The sequence below is a fragment of the Nothobranchius furzeri genome, chromosome 7, assembly GCF_043380555.1.
Source record: "Nothobranchius furzeri strain GRZ-AD chromosome 7, NfurGRZ-RIMD1, whole genome shotgun sequence".
NCBI classification, from domain to species: domain Eukaryota; kingdom Metazoa; phylum Chordata; class Actinopteri; order Cyprinodontiformes; family Nothobranchiidae; genus Nothobranchius; species Nothobranchius furzeri.
Genome location: NC_091747.1, coordinates 24,138,085 through 24,162,630, shown reverse-complemented (window position 1 = coordinate 24,162,630; position 24,546 = coordinate 24,138,085). Strand labels below are relative to the sequence as shown.

The window sequence follows — 24,546 nt, the reverse complement described above, 5'->3', positions numbered from 1 at the left end:
CTACTCACCCTTTCACCCGTTCACACACAGATGCTGATAAGCTACTTTGTGGCCACAGCTGCCCAAGGGCACATAGGCAGAGGTTAAAATAAGCAGCAGGAAAACTCAAATCTGCATTATCAAGTGAAGAACACGATGGCGCTGCCTCGGGAGGTGGAGGATAGAAGAGCTTCACCGTGCTGATGTTCAAGGACCAACTCATCTCTCGTCAGTTTCATTTATTCAGACCATGAAATCAAAACTGTAGGGAAAACATTTAGATTTACTCTGAAATAACTCCATCCATCTGTCCTCTTAACCGTTTAACCAGGGGGACTGGTGTCCATCTCCAGCTGTCATCGGGCGAGAGGTGAGGGACACCCTGGACAGGTCACTCCAGTCCACCGAGACAAACAACCATTCACTCACTCACATTTATATGCACTTAAAATTCAAGCCCTCCTAGAAAATAATAAAAGCTGAACTCATCAGAGACACATCATATTTCTGTCTCTGATGGAGCTTTCATTGGTGCTTCGAGAGTCAAAACCAGCTCTTCAGTCAGGCTGATGGACGTCTGAGTGTTTGACGCCACTCCTGAGTCACTCACAGTCTGAAACGTTGTAAAGGTCGGGGGCGGGTTCTGTTGAGAGGTTGTTTTACTCGTCGACTTGTTCCGACGCAGTGACCTCAGCAGCAGTGGCTGCAGGGAGCGTGCAGAGGAGGCGTTGGGCTGCTGCATGGTGCGTTTGTTGACGTGTTGGATGGTGAGGCGACACCGCAGCACCTGAACAAACACCTCCCTGAACTGTCTGGACGAGAGGTTGTAGAGGAAAGGGTTGAGAACAGAGCTCAGGTAGAAGAAGGTGTCGGCCACGAGCTGGAGGGCTGCGTAGCTCCGGAAGTAGGAAAGAGTCCAGTTGGTTTTGGGAACAGCGGCCTTCATGAGGCGATGAATCTGGTTGGGAAGCCAGCAAACCATCAGAGATCCAACGATGAGACCTAAGGAAGATCAGAATGATGATCAGAAGGAAATGATGGAAAATTGTTTTTCTGTGTGTAGTAGGGATGTGAATCTTAGAGCAACTCACGATTTGATTCGATTCCGATTCTCGGCGTGCTGATTTGATTCAGAATTGATTCTCGATTTAAATCGATTCACAATCAATATTAACAAAAAGTGTCAGTTGGATTAACTACTTAGTTGTACAAGTTAGTTAAAGCTATGGGAAATGTTTATTTTACTTTAAATTGGTAATGATAAGAAAAGCTAATGTACAAGGTAAAATAAAGTGATTCTAAAACTGTAAACAGAAACAATCTTTTGATCAAAAGGCAACATTTATTTTTGTTTACCTTGTAAAATTTACAAATCTTTAGTTACCTAACAGTAGCTTTGAAAGTAATACAGTAAAATACTTTTTAAGTATACGTGGAACAAGTTTAACATGAGTCCTCAACCTGTTTAAAAAAAAGTGCCTCAGGTTTCTTACAAAGGAAAATGTGTTCTCTCATTTATCAATAACTTCAAATAAACACACGAGTAATCCTGAGTACTCACTTATCAACTTAGAAAATAAATATGAGAATATCTCAAATTTCTGAGTATGGAAAAAATTACAGTCAAATGCCGACTTAGCAGATTCAAAAATAAATCATCTCAGTTTATGGGGCCACAAAAGTAAACGGAGTACTAACTCTTCTAACAAAGATAAAAATAAATTTAAATAAAAAAGACAAAAGTGCATCTCAAACCTGTAACATGCCAAACATTTGAGTTCTTGGAATCGATTCTGAATCTTTACAAATAAGAATCCCGATTCAGACTTGAATCGATTTTTCTCAGCACCTCTAGTTAAAATCATTAGCCTGTCCAGTCTGATTACAACACCATCCAGACTGATGAGCTAACAGCTAGGCAGGTATCTTCATCACACAGAAACAGGAAGTTTTCTGAACAGCTGGGCTGGATTTTACAGTTTATGAAAAACATCACATGAATCACTGTAAAATGTCGGGGATTGGAGACATTTTAAGATGGTAGCTGTGTCCCAACTAGCCATGAGCTTATCAGTCAGTTTATCTCGGGTCTGTAGGGTATCTTGTTTTGAAAACATGCTGGTTATTTAAGATTATATGCATTTTCAGGCAGCAACGATGAAGAACACTGCCTTTAGCTTTTTATTAGTTGACACCAAATTATTCATACGAAACCAGTTTATTCGTTCTTAAATAATGACTCTGATCATGTCAAAGCTGCTCCTGTTGGTGTGTTACTATGGATCTCAGACGGGAGGCCGTCACGTTTCAGGATAATAAAAACAAAAGCAGTGAGTTTCCTTCACATCTGAGTGCTGTTTTCTTTGTGTGGAAGGACAAGCACGTCCTCAGCCTGTCCTCCGATGTTTATCCGTGTCCCTGCAGAGCTGTTGATAGGAATTACATCCAGACTAAACAGCCTCTCAACAAGCTCAAATGATCCGCCTTGAGACAAAACTTCCTGCTGGGGAAAACAAATGCAGACGCATTTGTTTAAAAGACTGTGGACACGAGACGCTGAGATGCTTAAAGTCATTCAAAGGAGCATAGAAACGCTTGTCGAAGCATTAATGAGAACGTTCTAGGTGCATGGTGATTCTGGATGCTCCAGAGAGTTTTCTCCACTGCCGAAGGGACGGTTCCGTTTAAGGAATCTTAACTTTTCAGGGTTTTATTTTAACATTTCTATTGACTTTTACGTCTCAAACATCAAACACTGGGATGACTCAAGATTTCTTTAGTGTTCTTCAAAGCATAAACATCAAAGCTTAAAGAACATGTGACACGTTTCAGGGTCGAAACAAGACTGCAGACTCGAGCAACAAACTGGTGATAAAATAGTATGATGCACACAGGAATCCTGCATGTCTGTAAATGTTATTTAGTATTTTTATTTACATTTATGCATCATAATTCATAATTTATTCCCGGTACAATATGTGTCTAAAGGAGCAGTTCTCTGACAATGACACCGCCTCTGTCTGGAGAGGGCTCAGGCAAATTACTAACTACAAGCCTAGAGCCCAACATGCTGCTGACGATCTACAACTGGCTGAACAACTTAACTCCTTTTATGCAAGGTTTGAAATTCAACACCCATCCCCCACACCCCCTACTGCACAGGTTTCCTCAGCCACTCTGGTGTCACGTGCCTCCCCCACCACCTTCACCACTGTGAATAGTACAGTCCCCGCTGACCACCCCTCCCCCTCCACTGCCTTCTCAGTGACAGAAGAGATGTGTTTAGGCTTTTCCGTAAGCAAAACCCACGGAAATCCCCGGGCCCGGACGGTGTCTCCCCCGCTACCCTGAGACACTGCGCAGAGGTATTGTCTCCAATCTTCACGGACATCTTTACCATCTCCTTGGAGTCCTGCCATGTTCCAGCCTGCTTTAAGCTGTCCACCATTGTCCCTGTCACTAAGAAACCCCGTATCACTGGACTGAATGATTACAGGCCTGTGGCGCTGACGTCCGTAGTCATGAAGTCTTTTGAGCGCCTGGTCCTCCCTCATCTCAAGTCCTTCACCTCCCCCCTCCTGGACCCTCTGCAGTTCGCATACAGAGCTAATAGGTCTGTAGACGACGCCATCAACCTGGCCCTCCACTTCATCCTGCAGCACCTGGACTCCCAGGGAACCTACGCTAGGATCCTGTTTGTGGACTTCAGCTCTGCGTTCAACACCATCCTCCCTGCTCTGCTCCAGGATAAGCTCTCCATGCTCAACGTACCCAACTCCACCTGCAGGTGGATCACTGACTTCCTGACGGACCGTAGGCAGTGCGTGCGGCTGGGGAAGAATGTTTCCACCATTCAGACAATTAGCACAGGATCTCCACAGGGCTGTGTACTTTCTCCTCTGCTCTTCTCCCTGTACACAAACTGCTGCACCTCGAGCCATGACTCCGTTAAACTGATCAAGTTTGCGGACGACACCACCCTCATCGGGCTCATCTCTGATGGTGATGAGTCCGCCTACAGGAGGGAGGTGGAACGGCTGGTGTACTGGTGCAGCAGCAACAACCTGGAGCTCAATGCTCAGAAGACAGTGGAGATGATTGTGGACTTCAGGAAAGTCACAGCCCCATCTCTCCCCCTCGTCCTGACGGACACCCCCGTCACCACTGTGGACTCCTTCCGCTTCCTCGGAACCACCATCACACATGACCTTAGGTGGGAGCCATCCATCAGCTCCCTGCTCAAAAAGGCCCAGCAGAGGATGTACTTTCTGCGACAGTTGAAAAAGGCCAAGCTGCCGGCCCAGATGATGGTGCAGTTTTACACAGCCATCATTGAGTCCATCCTCACCTCCTCCATCGCTGTGTGGTACGCTGGAGCCACGGTGAGGGACAAACATAGACTGCAGCGCATTGTGCGCTCTGCTGAGAAGGTGATTGGCTGCAGCCTTCCATTTCTCCAGGATCTGTACGTCTCCAGAACTCGGGGGCGTGCAGGTCGGATAGCAGCTGACCCTTCTCACCCGGGTCACAGACTTTTTGAGCCGCTTCCCTCAGGCAGGAGGTTACGGTCCATCCAGACCAGAACCTCTCGCCATAAGAACAGCTTCTTTCCATCTGCCGTTAGACTTGTGAACAGTTTATAAACACACAACCATGCTGGTCTTCTGTACTCGACACAACGTCACGTTATCGGCCATGTTACCATTACCTGCCATTTTTATAGCTGAAAGTTTTATTCTAGTTTTTTTTATTATTATATCTTATTCTATTCATTCTATTTTTAATCTTATTATTCATGTTATATGTAGCACATTAGTACTGAAGCAAGTTCCTAGTTTGTGAATTGTTTGTTCACTGACAATGGCAATAAACCTCTTCTGATTCTGATAAACACACTAAACTGAGTTCTATGAAGTGTTATTTGTATTAGTGCTGTCTTGAATTTGGATAACTATAATAAATCTTGAGTCGGTGGATCCTCGAGTTTAGTTCTGCACCTCCTTGAGGGTCATGTGACACAAGCATTCATTCCTAATGATCAGATTAAAAGTTTTTGTCTTAAAATGAAACCGATTAAACAGAGATCATGTTGCAGCTGTTGGTGTTTCATACTAGTTCACCTAACCCAGTTACAAGGTAAAGAATGGAGATATGAGTATTTAATCCGTTTCAATGACATCCCCTCCGCTGATCTGGGATCATTACACCTCGGGGGAATGGAGCGTCGTGGTGCTTTCTCTGTGTTGGTCAGCTGTGCTGCTGCATCTTATCTCAGTCTGAACAAAAAGCAGCATTTTTCTTTAAGATGACTCTTTTCTTTCCCGTTCCGCCGTCACTTTGGCTCATTGATCACCGTCTGAGCGCTGGAGTGGAAAATTGCCTCTGAGTCAACACAGATCAGTAATGTCCCTGCAGCATGCAGCTCAAGCTGTGAAGGAATGTGATGCAGATTAGACAGCTCACGTGTTGATAAATCTTTATTATGATTATTATTAGCATGCCTCTCTTGCCCTGCTGAGCTTGGCTTCCTCTGAACCCCCAGCTCATCATTCACTGAAAGGCTTTGCATGAGGAAAAACAGAAGTATCTACTAATTAGACAGCAATTTAAGCTGATTATTGGAACAATTAATGGTGTGTCTGTGCAGCTACTGGAGTGTGTTTGATGGAGCTTCGCCACAGTCAAAGAAAGAACATTAAACTGAGTTTCAAGTAAACACAAACAACTCCAGAAAAAGCTATTAAAGGCTGTGATTTCCAAGTCAATGAGCTGTGAGAAAAATGTCTCTTCCAAAGAGAACATTTGGCTTTAATTAAGCTTTATCAACGTGTTTTAAAAGTATATGAATAATTATAATTTATTTATTTTAATGTAGTTCATCACCATCAGTGTGTGAATGTGTGACTGAGTGTAGTGTAAAGCACGTTGGAGTCCTCTGAATTAGAAAAGTGCAGGTCATTTATCATTTAACAGCTTTAAAGAGACAACTTTGATCATTTTAGCTTGTTTTTCGTTCATGAAGCTATCAGTAACGTTTACACAGAAACAAACAAAAATAGTACAATTATCAATTTTAATCCTCACAAATAAATTATGATGACTTCTGTTTTGACATCAGAACCAGATTGTGATCATGAAACTCATCCAGGCTGCTGGAGGAAATAAAAACAAAGCAGAAAATCGATTTCTCTCACACCACCGGTGAGGAGAGTCCAGCAGCCATCTGATTGATCTGCCTGCATGAAGTTGTGCAGCCCAGCTGTTCTAAGGATGATGAGCTTCCCAGGATGAAGGCAAACATCATCAAAGTCTGTGACAGTGAGCACCACCGTCCCTGACAGGAGAAGCACCGAGAATAACGCAGCTTTGATTCATCTGGACATCAGCTGGTTAACACCCGACCCAACTCTGATTGGTTATTCTGATTATTGTTTAAAGCAAACATCAAAGTAAAGCAGAAAATACTGCACTAAAGGTTCGTTAATAACTAAAATTATCAATTAATTAGTTCTGAACCAGAGATTTTAAACCACAATCGGAGAAAAACCACCGACAAATCTCTCTGAGAGGAGGACTAATCTAGTCATCTCAGAGGAGATTATCTCAGGTGTGTGTGTGTGTGTGTGTGTGTGTGTGTGTGTGTGTGTGTGTGTGTGTGTGTGTGTGTGTGTGTGTGTGTGTGTGTGTGTGTGCGTGTGTGTGAAGAAGAAGAAGAAGAAGAAGAAGAAAATATAATTTCTATAGCGCCTCTCAAGATAAAGATCACGAGGCGCTTCACAAAAACAAAAAATATGAAAAATTATAAAAATATAAAAAAAACATTTAGAAAATGTTTAAAAATAGATTTAAAATGAGCAAAAATAGGCAATTGCGATTTAAAAGAAAAAATGTTAAGAAAGAGAGAGAGTGAACAGGAAAGAGGGAAATCAGTGGATCCTGAGGAAGGTGGAATAGGTGGGAAAGCAGAATAAAGAGAGAGTGGTGAAGAAGGTCATACAAAAGTCAGCTTGAACAAGTGAGTTTCAGCTGCTTTTTAAAGGAGACCACTGAGTCCATTGATCTCAGGCTCAGGGGGAGAGAGGTCCAGAGTCTGGGGGCCACAGCAGCAGATGATCTGTCACCTTTGGTCTTTAGCCTGGTGCTGCACAACCAGTAGGCTTTGATCACTGGACCTCAGGGACCTGCTGGGGGTGTAGGGACTAAAGCCGGGTGGACACTGTGCGACTTTTTCACTTTTTTGAGCCGATTTTCCAGTCGTGCGAGAATCCACTACATCGGGGCGAGTTTTGCGCCTGTGCGTCGTGTAGTGTACAGGGGGTTACGAGAGGCGATTAACACCACGTGACCAGCTACCGATCAGCAATCGTGAGCTCGCACGGACTTCTGGCGTGTTTAATATTTTGCTCGTCCCTCGTGAGGGTATCGCACTGTTGAAGCAGCGCTGCGAGCAGCTGCGACCCAAAAAGTATCAGAACCGCTCACGGCGCATGCGCAATCCTGCATCAACGCCGCTCGCTCACTATTTCCCTAATAACACACGCTGTTCGTTTTTGTTTCTACACGTTTTTTTACTCACAAAGATTGTCAAGAAAGCGTGTTTGTCGTGTTCATGTCAAATTAAACTGATCACAAAACACAGATTTACTTTCTTTATTTTGTTTTCCTCATCCAACCCCCATAAATCCCTGTGTGTCCTCCTGCAGCACTCCCAAAGGACAACAGGCTAAACAAGACCAAAAAGTCTAACGTGTTGTGTAAAAACTGCTATGTTTAGCATATTTTTAGGGCCGACGTGTTGCTACCAGACGTACAGTGTGAGCAGTCAGGTCGCATCCGAGAACTGGGTCGTGCAGTGTGAGCGCCTGGCTCGTGAGATCTGCCCTGCGAGGAAGTCGTACAGTTTGAGCTGAAGCTGAGTGCTACGAGTGGAAAAAGTCGCACAGTGTACGCCCGGCTTAAGAAGATCACCAATGTAAGATGGTGCTTGTCCATGTAAGGCCCTCTAGACCAGAACCAGGATCTTGAAATGAACCCTGAAGTTGACTGGCAGCCAGTGAAGCTGGAGGAGAAGCGGGGTGATGTGGGTGTGTTTGGAGGACTTGGTCAGAAGCCGAGCACAGGCGTTCTGAACCACCTGTAGACGGTTCAGGGAGGTTCTGCTCAGACACGTGAAAAGAGAGTTACAGTAGTCTAAGCATGAGGAGATGAAGGTGTGGAGAACTGTCTCAAGTTCAGAGCGAGACAGAATGAGACTCAGCTTAGCAATGTTCCTGAGATGGAAGAAGGAAGAGCGAACAAGAGAACTGACATGAGAATCCAGGGTGAGAGCTGGGTCAAAGGTCACGCCAAGATTCCTGACAGAAGGTTTGGTGTGAGAAGCAAGCTGACCAAGAGAGTCTCTGACTTTGGGAACCAGCTTGTCTGGGGCACAGATGAGGATCTCAGTCTTATCTTCATTCAGCTGAAGAAAGCTCCCAGCCATCCAGGTTTGGATAGAGTCTAAGAGAGTGTGTGTGTGTGAGTGTGTGTGTGTGTGCTCCTGATGCAACACAAACTTATATTTTTGTGCTTCTTGGTCCAAGAGGGTTATGTTCTGTGCAAAAGTTTTAATCCACCTCATTTCTTTTCCTTCCCACAAGCCTGATTTCACACTGTTGAATAAAGATTTTCGATTCCTCCAGACCTGTCTTATTATATAATAGCAGTTCTGGATTACATCTCAAATCTGTATGTTAGTGAAACCAGGCTTCAGGGTTCAGCTAGAGGTCTGTGTGTGGTGATTTGACTCCTGATCTCATGCTGCCATAAATGATGTGTGTGTTTCAACTAATCTGCTATCCATGACAAATTTATGTTGTAGTTTAACCTTGTATCGACTTTTTATGGTGTAGCCTAGGATGTGATAAGAACTTCAGGGACACGTATAGAGATGTTTATGTTTGACTTCCTTTGATCTGAGCTGAAGAAGGAAGAAGGAGGAGGGAAGACCCCCGCCCATCTGACTGATACCGGAGGGGGCTGGGAGAGGACCCAAGGCCGGAGAATGTTTCCGAGGCAGGGGTTGCCATGGAGACGGAAGGGGGGCTAGGAGGAGAGAGTTGAGGAGAATAAAAGGGTGAGGGCTCCGTGGAGAGGGTGGTCGGTCTCAGAGGCTTTTTGGGTGTTTGGGAAGAGTTCGGAGGACAACTGTAACGGTTGAGTGATCTGACCCGCTGCGCCGGGAAATCTGGAATATTTTTACTTCATCATATAAAATAAAATATTTGCTCCTTCATATAAGGGGCTTTAAACGGAATCTCCAGCCTGGGGTCTCCAATCGTGTCGTGTAACAGCGGAGAGGTGAGGCGCTGGTTATTTCTAATCCCACTCCAAGAGGTTAACACTTAAGCTTAAAGTCTTTAACCTGGGCATAGCATAAGCTGCAGGTGACTGAGTTGTGGTGAAGTTATAACAAGAGTCTTCCTTTGTGCTGCTAAAGTATGTTTGCCAGAGTCTAAATCTAGGTAAAGATGATCGCTGATTAGCTCACAGAGGTGTAAGCTCAGACTGGATTCACGCTCACGCACAAATAGAATTACAAGTCAACCCTGAGACGTAGTGTTTATTAAAGAGTCAGCTAGTTTGGGAGGATGACTTGTAACATGGCGCCCAATAACGTGGGGCTGTGATTTCGCAGTTGAGTAGAAAACAACCTGTTGTGAGCTTAGAAAGTCCGGAACTGGGAAAATTGTCCGCAAGGGCGGACAATTTGTCCCTAAGGAGCCGGCTATATTGGCCGAAGGGGGCCGTTTAGGGAGCCTATGAGTTTAGATTCTGAAGTCCAGTAGCTGGAAGTGTGTTGGAACGCACTGGTCCGGTTGGGTCGGTTCCGTAGAAGTGCGTTTCTCTCCACCAGGTGCACACGGCGCAAAGGGGTTTTGTGAGAACCTCTTAGCAGAATTCTCACACGCAGGAAAGTGAGTGGCCTCGTAAAAGATTCTCACAAAATAGAATGAAGTCGCAGGTTGCAATTCCTGACCTCGTGGACGTAATCCGGGGCAGAACAGCTGAGTTGCTGCTGGTGTGTGTGCACGCACACCCTGCCTTTAAAGGACAACGATTTTGATGCGAGGTGATCTTTATGAGTAAAGGTACTCGTGTAACTGAGGGAAATTTAGGGATGGCTGCAGTAAGCGAGGGAGGAAGAACGCGGTGAGGATGGCTGATATTGAGAGCTTGTGGGCTCGTGACGGCCCAGCTGGAGTGGGAGCGATGTTTTCTAACAGAGGTTAGTGAGTTACGCTCAGCACGTCTAGCAGATGGGTCAGATATTGATTTTCAACCCGCGTTCAATGATAAAATGCCCGCTTTATGCATGCCTGCGCCGAAATATGCTAGTTGGTTGTGCATTTCAGACTTGGTGGAGCTTGTGCAAAATAATCTGTCTGATTTTACTCATCCAGCAAGCCTTGTGCCAGATCATGATTTTCAGGTGGTGGTGAGAGGAGCTGTTGTAGATGTGGATAAAGAAATGGACAGGATTGTTCAGGGAGCTTTGATTGATGAGCAACAGAAAGCCCTTCTCAGACACGAGATGAAAACTATTAACTTTGCCAAAAAATCAAGGATGATTGTGGATTGTGCAAAGGAGAGCTATATGTAATTCAAGCTACCCCTCCCCCGTGTGTGCCTCAGAATCCAATGGGCAGGGGGGTGGAGGATTGGAACGAGTTACTTGTTGATCTGACATATAAAGTTTCTGGGATATCAATACACTCCTGAAGGGAGAAAGGTAGATGTGAAAGTTTTTGAAAACATCACGCTGCCAAAAAAACCCTGCTGCAGCTTGAAGGAGTGCTGGAAAGCTGGGGTTTTATGGTGAAAATATACCAAAGCTGTCAGAAAGAATGCAGTCTCTCCAGGCCTTAAAGCGAGGGGTTAGAAGCAAGGGGGGTGAGACTGATGAGTAATGACCGTGTGCTCACAGAGGAGAGTGAGTGAGGTCATTGAACTTTGTAAAAACAGTCACTGTGCTTTTGAGCACAGAGACACAGAAAAACACAGAATGATGTTATGGCATTCTGGGCATGGATTAAATATGTAAATAACAAGAGGACCTCTCAGAGAAATGGGAGAATTGCAGGTTCTGCTCAGAAAGCAGAGCTCACAGCTGTATTAGAAGCTATGGGTACATCATGTGCGCTGAGAAAAGGCAACTTCCAGGTACGACACCAGCCGGCCCACACACTGAGTGACACCTCTGCTGCCAGAGGTAATGCTGCGGTGGACAGACTGGTGCAGGCCAGAATGGTGAGATTGGTTTTGCATGACAGTACAGAGTCTGACCACGACCTGGTGAAGAAGCTGCATTAAACTCTGGGGCGCCCCGGTCTTCAAAGGCTGAAGAAGTGGTGCTTGCAGAATGCAGTTTGCATCCCCCATTTGGACTCTGTGCTGAGAGATGTTAAATCACACTGCGCTCTATGCTTAGAGCTGGGTAAACAACCCACAGAGAAAGTGGTTGGCGACCGTATTGGTCCAGAAGGCTTGACCTCTGTCTCTTGTGACATTGGAGAGCTACAGAGAACACGAAGGGGCAATAAGTATTTCCTGGTGGTCAAAGGGAACAGGGGGGAGAGTATAGGAGGTATGTTCCCTTTGCCCAATATGACAGCAGGAAGGATTGCAGATTGCCTAGCGAGAATCCTGGTGTGTTATCCACAAATAAAAGCTATCAGGATGGATAATGTACCACATTTCAAAAATAAAGTTGTTCTGGAGCTGCTGGAGAATGAAGGACTGATAATCCAGTGGTCCATCCCCTACAAGCCACACACAAACGGAGTGGCTGAGAGAGCAGTTCGCACCGTTAAAGAGGCGATAAAAACCTTGAACTTGAAGGAATGGGATTCTCCAGGTGCAGTTCTGGCCATTAATAAGGCTCTATTAGAACAGCCTTTAAGACAAGAAACTGCTAAAGACACACTCTCTGTCTCTCCACAGGGAGAACAAGAGAGAAGCTTCCTGCATAAAAGACCCCAGGATGGAAAAGTTGAAAAGATTGAGGGGAACCATGAAGGGAACACAATCAGATGTGCAACCCCTAACCAAAGCACAGTCTGGCTTGAAGACTGTAAAGAAATGGGTACCACTAAATGAAGGTGGAATTGCATCCCCAATATGGCTGCTGAGTGCATCAAGTTCAGGGGGGATTACATTAGGTAAAGTACAAGGGCAAAGTTGTGATGAGGAGTGCTTCAGCTGGTCAGTTTACAGACCGGGTACATGCGCAAACTGTGGCAATGAAGTTGCTGAGATAAGGTGGGAAGGCCCGAGATTTCTTAAAGACAAAGTTCTGAGAAAAAATCCTTCACCCACAAATGCTGTGGAATTACATGGTGTGATGAAAGTGGCGTGGTGTGGAGATTGTTGGATGAGTAAAGCAGGCAAAACAAGAATTGGTCGTCTGGATCATCATAGTGTTGATGAATCTAGAAAATGTTGCAGGGTGGACAAAGGAAGACTCTCCAGTTGTTCCAGTTCATGTGGGGTGCGAATTTACCCTGTGGTGTTGCTGGTTCCTGAGATGAGTCACCTGTCAGGCTTGACATGCTCCCAGGCATATTGGGAGAATTGCTTTAAAGAGATAGTGTGTACTAGAAAGGGAGGGAGTTTGAGTGAAACTTTCTCACCTTGGGGAAAGGTGCTGTGGGAAGCTACTGAACCACAGCTGTGTTGGAGAGACAGGCGAGGCAAGTTTCCTGTAACCACTGACGAGTGGGAAAGGAGACAGGTTCGTCATGAGACAACAGATAAGGATTGGTACACCTCAGCTACTGTACCAACATGTAATGACTTGTCAATAACCAGAAGTCAGACGCAAGTATTAGTTAAAACAAAAAAAGGCTGGAGGAAGCTGGATGTCTGGAGAGACTCACTCAAGAAGAGTGATGGTGTTTTAATAGCAGTAAACTTGGAGTGGGATCGGCACGCGGAGACCCCCAGGCTATTTACAAGGGACACCGTGGCTGCGCCAAGGCCACAGGTGAATTAAGAAAAATGTGTATGATGAAGCTCTCTGCCTAATTCTCCTCGTCTCTACAGGCAGCAGAGATTCATGGATTCCTGCGGAGAGTGGGAGGAGGAGGAGCTAGATCGGCTCCTCACACGACCTCCTGATAAGACTTGCTGGGAGAGTTGGAGAGGAGGTATCTTATGTTGTATCGGTTTATTAATCTGTGTGGTAGCAATATCTTTTATCTCAATGCCTGTTTCACGAGTTGTAACACTCAAGACCACGGCTGTGGTTAAAGGGTGGGTTCACAAGCGACCAGGAACCCTAGACCTGCCTAGAGTGTCGTGCTTGACTCCTCATGAGGAGAGCTTTAATGCCACTCAGTGGATGGAATATTGTAAGGCTGTTACACAGGGCTGTCCAATCCCTGATCCAGGCGAGGCCTGTAGCCCCACATCTACCGGCTGGCTGATGTGGTTAGAGCAGCTTAATAATGTCACCGACAGCCATAATTCTACTTATGGGCTGTTAGGATGGGAGGAAGGAAAGCTTAAAGTGTGGGATTTCACAGTTGATGTACAACCTGTGGAATGTATTACTAAAATCTACCATTTTGGGGTACTAACTGTCTGGGGAGAATATATAACTGGTTTTGATAAGGTTTCTGATTGCATGATATTCAGACTCCTTGCGTTCCCGAATGGAACTGCAGCTGGGAATGATAGCTGGGCAATGGAGGGGGGTTCCCTACCCCCCATGTCGCAGCTGATTGCTCCACAAGACGCAGACACGGCTGTGACCCCTCACTTGAGGAGGCAGACGCGTGCTGCTAAAGAGCAGACGAAAGGCCACAGGCTTCCTAGTCCACAGAGTATTTGGTTGGACAGAACCAAAGCTTTTTCAGCTTACAAAATGATCCCTTTAGGAAAGGGAAAACAACTGTTACCCATGACATTGCATGTAACCCCAAAGGGAGTTAAATTAAACTTCATTCATGCTCCGCATGTGCTGAACAGGAGCTTGATAGATGGAATGACAGAATATTTTATGATCATCCCACGTCTGGCCTGGGACAAAGGAGAGGCGGATAGCGTGTGGAGATGTATTAAGAAATTAACTAGTGACCCAAAATACCCCAGAACATGGTGGAATAATTATATATGGAAGTTAATGTCCTTAGGTGGACATGTACGAGGTCCTTTTCCTGGTATGATTCCGAAAACGAGTCATGATGCATGGCTTGTGAATAGCACATCGAAGAGATGGGCTCTGAATGTGTCATATGAAATGTGGACGGAGGATGTTCATGGCTTAATGGGACATTTTGCCCCGAACGGGTTCGATAAGCCAGGGCGAGTGACAGAGTACGATGTCCTTTTTGGACAATGGTGGGCTACCAATCTGACAGAAGGGGTGTTAGAATGCAGGCCTAAAGAGAGACTCGGCTCTACAATCTTTTGGATGGCTAATTTACTGGCGTTGTTGAACCCAGCTACAGTCCCAACGATTAAAGATGTAAATGTGAAAAAAGGTGTAAATATGACTCCTCCGTTCGTGAGGATGGAGAAACATGGCAGTTTAATAGAACTGACTATGGTCCGATCTCAAGGTCCGCATCTAGATGATTTGTACTCCACCCCAGCTTATTCAAAGTTTCGGTTTATGAATATGACATGGGGGCATTATACTGGAGAGCTGCGAGACTTGGAGTATGATTATGCGTATCGCGAACAAGCTTTACGATTCAGGGAAGCACATTGGGTGCGAAATTCTCTGTTAACCAGGTGGTGTAGGTCTGATGCGTGCTTCAGAACTTTGGCCCAGCCCGCTACGAAAATTGCTGTTAGAAATGGGAAAAATGTGTATAATCCTTATGAACTGGGCGGCTTTGTTGACCCTCACGGTTACCCCCACTGGTGGCACTCAAATTGGAGCAGCTACGTCGTCTGGGACTCAGAGAATTTCCCATCATTAGGAGTAGGATGGGGTTACTTTGCCAACTCGAAAGGCCCCAAGGCTTGTTTCTGTCAGGAGGACATAGATGCTGTTGAATACAGGAGCGACTTGGGTATATGGCCCTTTCAAGCATGGATTCCTATTGGTGGGGGTCGTTGGGAGCAGAACTGTTCTGGTTCCTTTCATTTTCCCAATCGGACAGGCACATGTTGGTTGAGTGAAAGAGCCAGGATGTCTGATTGGGAATTTGTCCAGAAGGGTTTTAAAATTATTGGCCAAGGATTAACCTTAGGTATCAGAGAGGCCGTTAAGGTGGTCGCCCAGGGAGCAATGGGTGTTGCCTCTCTGATAATCTCTGAATTATGGGTTTACGCCAAGGTCCCTGTGATCGTAGGAGGGGTCCTGGTGATGTTATCTGTTTGTGTTAAACTCATGCATCTTTTGAAGTGTTTTGCCAGCTGCAGCAGGAGATCTGCTAATCAGCCCCGATGGCAGGAGGAAGGGCCTCCTGAGTCAATTAGATTGGGACCACGTGGACGCCGGGCACTCAGGAACAGAGCTGCACGCAGGTAGCATCTCCCTTGAAGAGAAAGTTCTCAAGGTATCATGGCCCGTGCAGAATCTCCACGTGAGGTATTTGGAGAAGCAGATGAGGATGTGCTGATTACCTCGGTAAGACTGTCTCTATTAGGTTAATCTTACCGGCGAGATATGCTAATATTAGATGCACAAGAGGCCTAACTGAGGACTCTTGGAATGTTGATGTGATAACTTCTGCTTAATGCATGATGGGAGAATGATTGGTACATCCTGTTATCTGATCAGGATGGAAAGGCCCACTTATTCATTGTGGTTACTAATTTGCATGCTGTAACTTGTGTAATTCCTGCGGGAAGCAGTGAAGACCTGTGACCTGCATTAGAGGTCTCTAGGATTTTTACATACCTATTAGTGGCATGTTTGATATCATTATATGGATGTGTTGTACTAACAGAATTAATGATGAAGAAGTGTCTGGCTGCATTTTGTGAGAAAGACCTGACCTCATGTTCACAGAGGATGGTAGGGTGCCGCTGACCCCTAGTGGGGTCGTAAAGGTCATGCATGACTGGTACCAGAACCAAGGTCTGTTTAGTGTCTCTGTGTGTGTTTTTAGGTTGATGAATCAGAGGATCTATTGCCTGGCCCAGACTCTCAGGAGATGCTGGTGCTGCCACCCAGTGGACAGAAGCCGCTGGTGAACAAGCGACGTCAGCCTGGGGTGATGCCACCCAAGAGAGTTTCACTTTACGGGCTGGTGGATGGTAAACCTGTAAGGATAAACCCGAATGGACCGTGGAATGCACATGTTTGGGAACGTATTGTGTTGGTCTCTGATGGTACCGGTCATAAAGGGACTCGAGTGGCGAGGAGGGAGAAGATTCTTCAGAGAATTACACGCTCGACTCTAGTTAAGCATTTTGATTGTGTCAGGCGCGATGTGTCACGGGGCCAGACGCGCTTGCCCTGTGCACTCTCTCATTTCAGAGAGGGCGACGTCGACTGGTGCTGGATCAGTACACCCCACAACGACTACGTGCAGGAGGGCGAAGAGCCAAGGCGTGTGGTCAGGATGCAACCATCACCTGCTAAAGTGGACGTTCCGATGCAGGAAGTGAGCCCTCCGGAGTTCGATCTGCGTCGGCAGCTTCAGGCCGCTCCGTCTGTCCAGGCCATAGTACCACCAGTGATGAATGCAATAAATCCACATGTTTACTTGTATCCAGGAAATTTGAATATGCAGTATTTCCCGCAGTTTATGCCATTTAACGAAGCTTGGTTTCAAGGGGGGTGTTGAATAAAGATTTTCGATTCCTCCAGACCTGTCTTATTATATAATAGCAGTTCTGGATTACATCTCAAATCTGTATGTTAGTGAAACCAGGCTTCAGGGTTCAGCTAGAGGTCTGTGTGTGGTGATTTGACTCCTGATCTCATGCTGCCATAAATGATGTGTGTGTTTCAACTAATCTGCTATCCATGACAAATTTATGTTGTAGTTTAACCTTGTATCGACTTTTTATGGTGTAGCCTAGGATGTGATAAGAACTTCAGGGACACGTATAGAGATGTTTATGTTTGACTTCCTTTGATCTGAGCTGAAGAAGGAAGAAGGAGGAGGGAAGACCCCCGCCCATCTGACTGATACCGGAGGGGGCTGGGAGAGGACCCAAGGCCGGAGAATGTTTCCGAGGCAGGGGTTGCCATGGAGACGGAAGGGGGGCTAGGAGGAGAGAGTTGAGGAGAATAAAAGGGTGAGGGCTCCGTGGAGAGGGTGGTCGGTCTCAGAGGCTTTTTGGGTGTTTGGGAAGAGTTCGGAGGACAACTGTAACGGTTGAGTGATCTGACCCGCTGCGCCGGGAAATCTGGAATATTTTTACTTCATCATATAAAATAAAATATTTGCTCCTTCATATAAGGGGCTTTAAACGGAATCTCCAGCCTGGGGTCTCCAATCGTGTCGTGTAACAGCGGAGAGGTGAGGCGCTGGTTATTTCTAATCCCACTCCAAGAGGTTAACACTTAAGCTTAAAGTCTTTAACCTGGGCATAGCATAAGCTGCAGGTGACTGAGTTGTGGTGAAGTTATAACAAGAGTCTTCCTTTGTGCTGCTAAAGTATGTTTGCCAGAGTCTAAATCTAGGTAAAGATGATCGCTGATTAGCTCACAGAGGTGTAAGCTCAGACTGGATTCACGCTCACGCACAAATAGAATTACAAGTCAACCCTGAGACGTAGTGTTTATTAAAGAGTCAGCTAGTTTGGGAGGATGACTTGTAACACACACTAATCTTGTAAAGTGGTTCTTGATCAAAGGTTTTTCAGATCAGCAGCTTTTGTTTGTTGGTTTTTTTCACTCAGATTCTGGTCTTGGATGATGTAATGACCTGTCTGTTGGGATCTATGGATGCAAAAAGAAACTGAACTCAAAAATCCAAACTTTAAGGACGGTCACGTGGTTAACTACGGGTTTGGCACACTGAATTTCTGAAGGATTTCATACAAACAACATCAACACAAGGTAACTTTAACATGAGGTCAGCATTCTAAACTTATTATTCAAGCATTCTGGCTGTTTTAGATTTATTTTAGTTTCGTTAAGTTTTGTTCAGTTTAACAAAGGTGGTTAACGGCTGTCTCCATAGGTTTAGCTAAGTAAATGAGAACAGATGGGCTGCTTGTTTTCTGCTTCCCAACTTAGAGGCAAAATTGTTAAAGGAAGGTAATAAAAAATAATCAGAGAGAGAAAGAGACATCTCATAAAACATTTGTCCAATTTTATTTCATCTAAATAAAACAGATAAAACTGTAAGAATAGTTTTGGACTGAATAATAAATAAAACAACTTTATCTTTGTGCTGTGCAGGTTTGACTTATCAAGTGTGCAATCCTGGTCCTGAAGAGCCATCCTGCATGTAAAGAGTTTTCTCTGCTCCAACACACCTGATTTTATTCAGCAGGTGATTAACAGGCTTCAGCAGGGCTTGGTGATGCTGAACAGGTGATTCAGCCACTGAACCAGGTGGGTTGGAGCTCAGAAATGCCTAAAACATGCTGGATAGGAGCCCTCCTGCAGGCCAGGGTTAGACACCACTGGTCTAACGCAACACCTGAGGGTTTGTACATTTGATTTCATTTTAAAGACTTCACATGTAAAAATCATGTCAACATTTGTCCAAGATGAGTTTGTGGTGACTGGAGGCTAAAAAGTCTCCAGAAACTTTGAAAACGCAGCATCGACTGTTCATTCATCAGCTCGCTTCACGTTTTAATCAGCTGAAAGCCGAAGAGGATCCAAGACTGAAGCAGATTTCAGTCTGATTAGATGGAGATGTTACTTCATTTACTTTAAAACAGCCCACATGGGCTCAGATTAATTAACAGGAAAACCCAGCTGGCAGCAGCTTTCTCTGGGCTTCAGCTGATTCAGAAACTCTAAACAAAACAAGCAGATTCCTAAACCGAATTCACTCAGTTTCGTCTGCGATGATATTTAAACATAAACAGCCTTATTGCAGTTGGGTCATTCCACCGAATGGGTGCCATTTCCATCCATTTCCGTCCCCAGGAGGTTTTTTGAATCAAGGTGCATGAAAATTTACGGGTAAATAATTTTTGTTATTAAACAAAAGGTCCTGCATAAGTATCTGAGTGTAAATTTAACATTAATCTTGGGCAAGAATAATAGAAAGTACTTTGAACACTGAAAAAACATTTCAGTGCATGTATTTTTCACCTGTCCCTGATCTTTAACATTACTCTTAGAGTGAAATATAATTAATAAAATCCCCCCAAATTTATCTTTTTTTTTGCATTTTTGCGTGACTCTATATCCTGTCTATGTTTCACAAATATTTTTTTCAAAACAATTTTATATTTTATTTGTTAAAATACACATTTTAGTTGTGTCCCTAGGTTTACACTCAGTCCTGTTACCCAAATACATTACCCCATCTGTTTTATTTTGAAAATTCCAAAGGTGACCCATACAACAGGAAGTTGCATCATAAGGATCTTCAAAAGGCCATGGGAAGACCAAAAGTAAGTTCTCTCATTCATTTTTCTGTCTATTTAATTATATATTAGCTGTAAATGACGAGGTCAATCTCAACATACTGTCCTGTTACTTTAATTATATCTTACTTACCATTTGTTTATTTTAAAAATACACATTTTTGGTAAATCACTAGATTGTGCTTTATGTCCTCATGCTATTAGCAACGATGTGATGTGGCTATATTTGGTGTATTTGCCAACTCTATGCTAAAAACTCAGTCCTGTTACTTTCAGTCCTGTTACCCATATGAGAAGTAACAGGACTGAGTAATGGTAACAGGGCTGAGTAGAGTTCATTGATGAAGTTATATTTTTTTAGATAGAATATATTATTATTTTACACTATTGACTTGATTTTATTTATTTATTTATTTATTATTTTACTTTTACACTTGACATTGCAGAGGTTGTGATCTAAGATCAGTTTTGTAATGTGACTTTAATGCTTGCAGGGAGCAAAGCCACCACATAGTGCAGCAGAAAAGCAGCGGTTCTATCGGGCTCGACGTGATGCCGACCCAGAGCGGAGGGAAAGATATCTTGAGAGGAAAAAAAGAAAATACAGGGAGGACTTAGAATCAGGCAAGAAGAAAACAATTGACCAACTAAGTGAGAGAGAAAAGCGCAGACGACGCAAAAAGTGGAGGGAGACATACCATACAATCAAAGACAGAAAAAAAGTTCAGCAGTACCTTGTGACCCCTCCAGACATACCCCAACTCTCACCAGAGCAAGCTATAGATCCACAACCAAGAACTTCCAGGTCCAATTTATGAAATTGATATCCATCTGTTTATACAATATAATAACATTAATTTGTAACATCTGAAATATGTAAATAAGTGCTATTTTGACATGTTTCTTCTAGGCAATGTGATCAGGGGCGGATAAGACGACGAAAAACACTAAAGAACCTTGAAAAACAAATTCATCAACTACAAGGCCTATTGAGGAAACAAACCCAGAAAACAGAAAAATACAAGAAAAAAGTCCAGCGCATGACAAAGAAAGTCCTAAAAAAGAAGACAAAAGAAACTGAGTCTACACGCACAAAAGTTAAAAGACAGATGACACAGCTTCCACCAGCAGCCATTCAAAAAACTCTTCTGTTTCATGAGGCTCTGGTGGGCGGCATCCGAAACAAATACAGAAAAGCACAGGGGGAAAAAGAAAGGCAAATAATTGCAAAAGTACTAACAGGAAAAGTCCTTAAAAAGTACAGATTGCAACGCTTGGCTCAAAACTCATTAGGATTTTCAAAGAAAAGATGGAGGAATGATGAGAATGTCAACTACAGCTACCAACGGAAGTGGAACAGCAGGGTTCCAGATAGTTTGACAAGTAGAGTGAGAGCTTTCTACACAAGGGACGATGTTAGTCGTATCACAACAGGGAAGAGACAGACCATCACTTGGAAGAAAACTAAAAGGCAGAAACGGTTCCTTTTGGATACCATGAAAAATTTGCACATGAAGTTTTTAGCTGAAGAGCAAAGCTCCATCTCTTACTCACTCTTCTGTTTGCTTCGTCCTTTCTGGGTTATTCATCCAACTCTGAGTGATCGGGACACATGCATGTGCAAGATGCATGAGAATCTGGGTTTTATTGTGCAGAAGCTGCACCACTTGAAAGTGATCAGCACTATCAACCTGGAAGATCTTGTGAAAACCATCGCATGTGACACAGAAAACATGAAGTGCATGTATGGAGAATGCTCTGAGTGCAAGAATCTATGCTGCCCAGTCTCCTCCAAGTACAATCCAGAGAGTCAAGAGACATATCTCCAATGGGCAATAGTGGATAAAGAGCATAACAATGACCCCAGTGGCAAAACATCTAAAATCACAATCAAACAAGAATCCCAGGCAACACAAGAAGAACTTCTGGACCAGCTGAACCTGCTGCTGCATAGGTTTAAGAGACATTCTTATAACATCAAGAATCAGTTTACCCACTACAGGGCACTGAGACAGGGCTTGAAGTCACATGAATGTTTAATTCACGTTGACTTCTCTGAAAATTACGTCTGCAAGTACAGCACAGAAATACAGGCTGTCCACTTTGGAGCATCACACCAGCAGGCAACACTGCACACAGGTGTGCTTTATGTGAACACATCCTCCTGCTCTATGTCCTTCTGCACAGTGTCCCCCTCAAGACTGAAGGGTCCACCAGCAATCTGGCAGCATTTGTCACCAGTCCTTGATTATGTGCATATGGCACATCCAGAGGTCTCCACAATCCATTTTTACAGTGATGGCCCATGTACTCAGTATAGACAGCGAGGGAATTTTTTCATGTTTTGTACTGAGCTGTTCAAACAAGGATTCACTGCTGGAACATGGAACTTCTTTGAGGCGAGCCATGGGAAGGGGGCACCAGATGGTGTAGGAGGAGCTCTGAAGAGGAGAGCCGACAGTCTGGTCAGCAAAGGGACAGACATTCCTCATGCTGCCAAATTCTTTGATGTGTTGCAAAAGACAGAAACAACAATTAAGTTGTTTTTTGTCAATGAGGAAGCAGTAGAGAAAGCTGTTCAGGAGATGCCAAATGATGTGCCATCAATTCCCTCCACAATGAGGATACATCAGGTGGTAACCCTTGCCCAAGGAGAACTGACATACAGAGATATCAGCTGCTTGTGCACAACAAGACAAAATCTAACTTGTAAGTGCTTTAATGCAAAGTCTTTCACGTTGGATCATCAACAGGCAGCACTCAGAGCCACAGAAATTATGTGGCAAAGTTCAGACATTGTTGGCAAATGGTGTGTGGTTAAGTATGATGATGATATATACCCAGGTGTCATCACAGATACATCTGAAACACATGTTGAGGTCCGTTGCATGCACAAAATTGGGGTCAACAGGTTTTTCTGGCCAGCGCGCAAAGACCTGCTGTGGTACCTCTTTGAGGACATTTTGTGCATCATCCCACCCCTGAGGCAGGTCACATCTCGCTATATGGCAATTGAAAAGGGGGTCTGGGACCAACTTGACAGTATGCCTTAGAAAAGGCCACACAAAGCCCCTGTAGCACATGTGCCCCGTGTTCATTGGTCATTCCTGTTACCCTCTGTTCATTCCTGTTACAGCTTGTTCATTTCTGTTACTCAGTTGTTTGTCTGTAAAAAAACAATAAAAATGAACTTATTTTTTCAATCATATTTGTTCCACCATTTATTAAATAGTTTACTGAATTACATTAGAATACATTTTATTAACTAGAGCCCTGTGTCTCCTTGAAATGAAAAATATGGCTTTTGATCTTTCAAAAAATTACAACTTTTGTATGTTCATGTGAATTTTTTTATAACAAACATTAAATATTTGAACTTAAAACTAACCTTTTTATTAAAATAAACACTTTCTTGAGGGGAAAATGAAGGAATTAGTTGACAGTCTTCTATATGTGCTTTTTAAGAAGTTACATGAGTTTTGGTAACAGGACTGAAAATAAAGCAAACACGTTCATCTAAAAAAACATGTAAAAAATTAATTAAAGGCATTTAAGATTGACCAATGATCATTTGAAATAGTTAAATAAGTGTGTTACTAGATTTACTTTTGAAAATTGCATTAAAACCCAGTTTAATTTGATGCACTTGCATAAAATAAATGGCACCTATTCGGTGGAATTACCCAGTTACATTTTGGTCTGAATTATATTGATTCAGATTGTCACTTAAAGAGCAAGTCACTCCCAAATCAACATTTTTTCTGATAAACTATATAAATGCGTGTCTAATCGTGCTGCAGACACATGTCGTCAATAGTTTTGCACTTTAGTGCATTTTAGTAAAAATTTGAATTTTCTGCCTAAAACTGTCAGTGTTGTGCCGTTGAACATCTCCTTTTGCCCCCTTTAATTGACTTTCTGCCCTCTTTATTTTGGTCCAAGATCATTACTGGGCTGGCCCTGTTAAACACGTTCTACACCCCTGCTTAGTAGACTTAATGAAGTATTTTTAAGCCAGTATAAAAATGACTGAAACACATACTTACGTATTTGGCATTATTGACCAGTATCTTTGATTTAATTTATTTGTTAAGAACATCAAGATGCATTACAGTGAACATTATAATAAAGTACATGTTTCTAGTGCAGAGAGGAGACGACCCATAGAAGCACTGATTTGATCTCATTTCAGAGAAAAATAGAACAGGTCAGATGCACCTAATAAATAAAATTACTGACATAAACTCAGGAATCTGTTTCTTTGATTCTTCTTCTCCTGGCACTCACAGAGCACAGTCGCTTCTGCTTTGCTCCCTTATCTTTTTTTCTCTGGAAATCACTATTTTTCAGAAATGGATTTAATTAATTGGTCATTCAACGCGATTGATAAGATTTTTTCTACAGTGAGAACGGAGGAGGGGGCTCCCACTTGTCCTCACGGGACACACGCAGCGGGATATATGCTCGATTCCTGGAAGGAGTGGAAGGTCATCTGTCTCTCTCAAGCCCCCTTCAGACAGGCCGTGAAAAACGGAAATGTTCCGGAATCTGTCCGTAAGAACTTTCTGTCTGGATACAAACATCCGGATAATGTGTTCCGGAATTTATCCGGACGAAGCCCCTAGTAACAGGTCCGGACTTGTTACGGACAGGGTGGCTGCTTCAGACTGGTGAGGTAAAGTTCCGGACAAGAGGGAGGGGGAGGAGGAGGGGACCAGGGGACACTGTGCGCACCTAGATAGCCCGCTGCTGTAGCATGCGGCGAACCACGGCAGCTCGCCTCCTATGGTACCGTCTAGACGCGCGACGGAGCGCTTCACACCGCTTCAGTGATTCCTTTAACCATTGAGCTTCATCATCCAGGTCTCTTATGCGTCTTCGTGTGCGCAGAATTATGCTTAAGCGCCTCGTGATTTTTATCTTGAGAGGCGCTATAGAAATGATATTTTCTTCTTCTTCTTAACATAAGTCCGACCCCCCGCCCCCCACCCCCACCCCACCCCCCGCCGCCGTCAGACATCTGGAACTTTTCCCTGCTGTGTGAACGCAGCCGAAAGGACAAGT

The 24,546-nt window shown here is 44.0% G+C and overlaps 2 protein-coding genes across 2 annotated transcripts in view; one reads left to right on the top strand and one right to left on the bottom strand.

The window, feature by feature from the left end:
* Positions 1 to 203: 203 nt before the first annotated feature.
* The window catches only part of LOC107373875 (G-protein coupled receptor 39), an 88,492-nt gene continuing 64,149 nt past the window's right edge, over positions 204 to 24,546 (bottom strand). The window contains exon 2 of the mRNA XM_054734321.2: positions 204 to 981. Coding sequence (XP_054590296.2) covers positions 479 to 981 — 503 coding nt within the window. The 3' untranslated portion in view covers positions 204 to 478. The remainder of the gene's footprint in view (positions 982 to 24,546) is intronic.
* Positions 18,455 to 22,688, top strand: LOC129154571 (uncharacterized). The gene is made up of 4 exons (XM_070552922.1): positions 18,455 to 18,584; positions 19,448 to 19,509; positions 19,977 to 20,287; positions 20,393 to 22,688. The coding sequence occupies exons 1-4, from the start codon at positions 18,509 to 18,511 to the stop codon at positions 22,533 to 22,535; spliced, it is 2,592 nt and encodes an 863-aa protein (XP_070409023.1). The 5' UTR covers positions 18,455 to 18,508; the 3' UTR covers positions 22,536 to 22,688.

Coding starts and splice junctions, on each gene's coding strand:
- LOC129154571 (XM_070552922.1), top strand. CDS start 18,509: ATGCCTAAAACATGCTGGATAGGAGCCCTCCTGCAGGCCAGGGTTAGA. Junction 19,510..19,976: donor AGGCCATGGGAAGACCAAAA/GTAAGTTCTCTC, acceptor TAATGCTTGCAG/GGAGCAAAGCCACCACATAG. Junction 20,288..20,392: donor CCACAACCAAGAACTTCCAG/GTCCAATTTATG, acceptor TGTTTCTTCTAG/GCAATGTGATCAGGGGCGGA.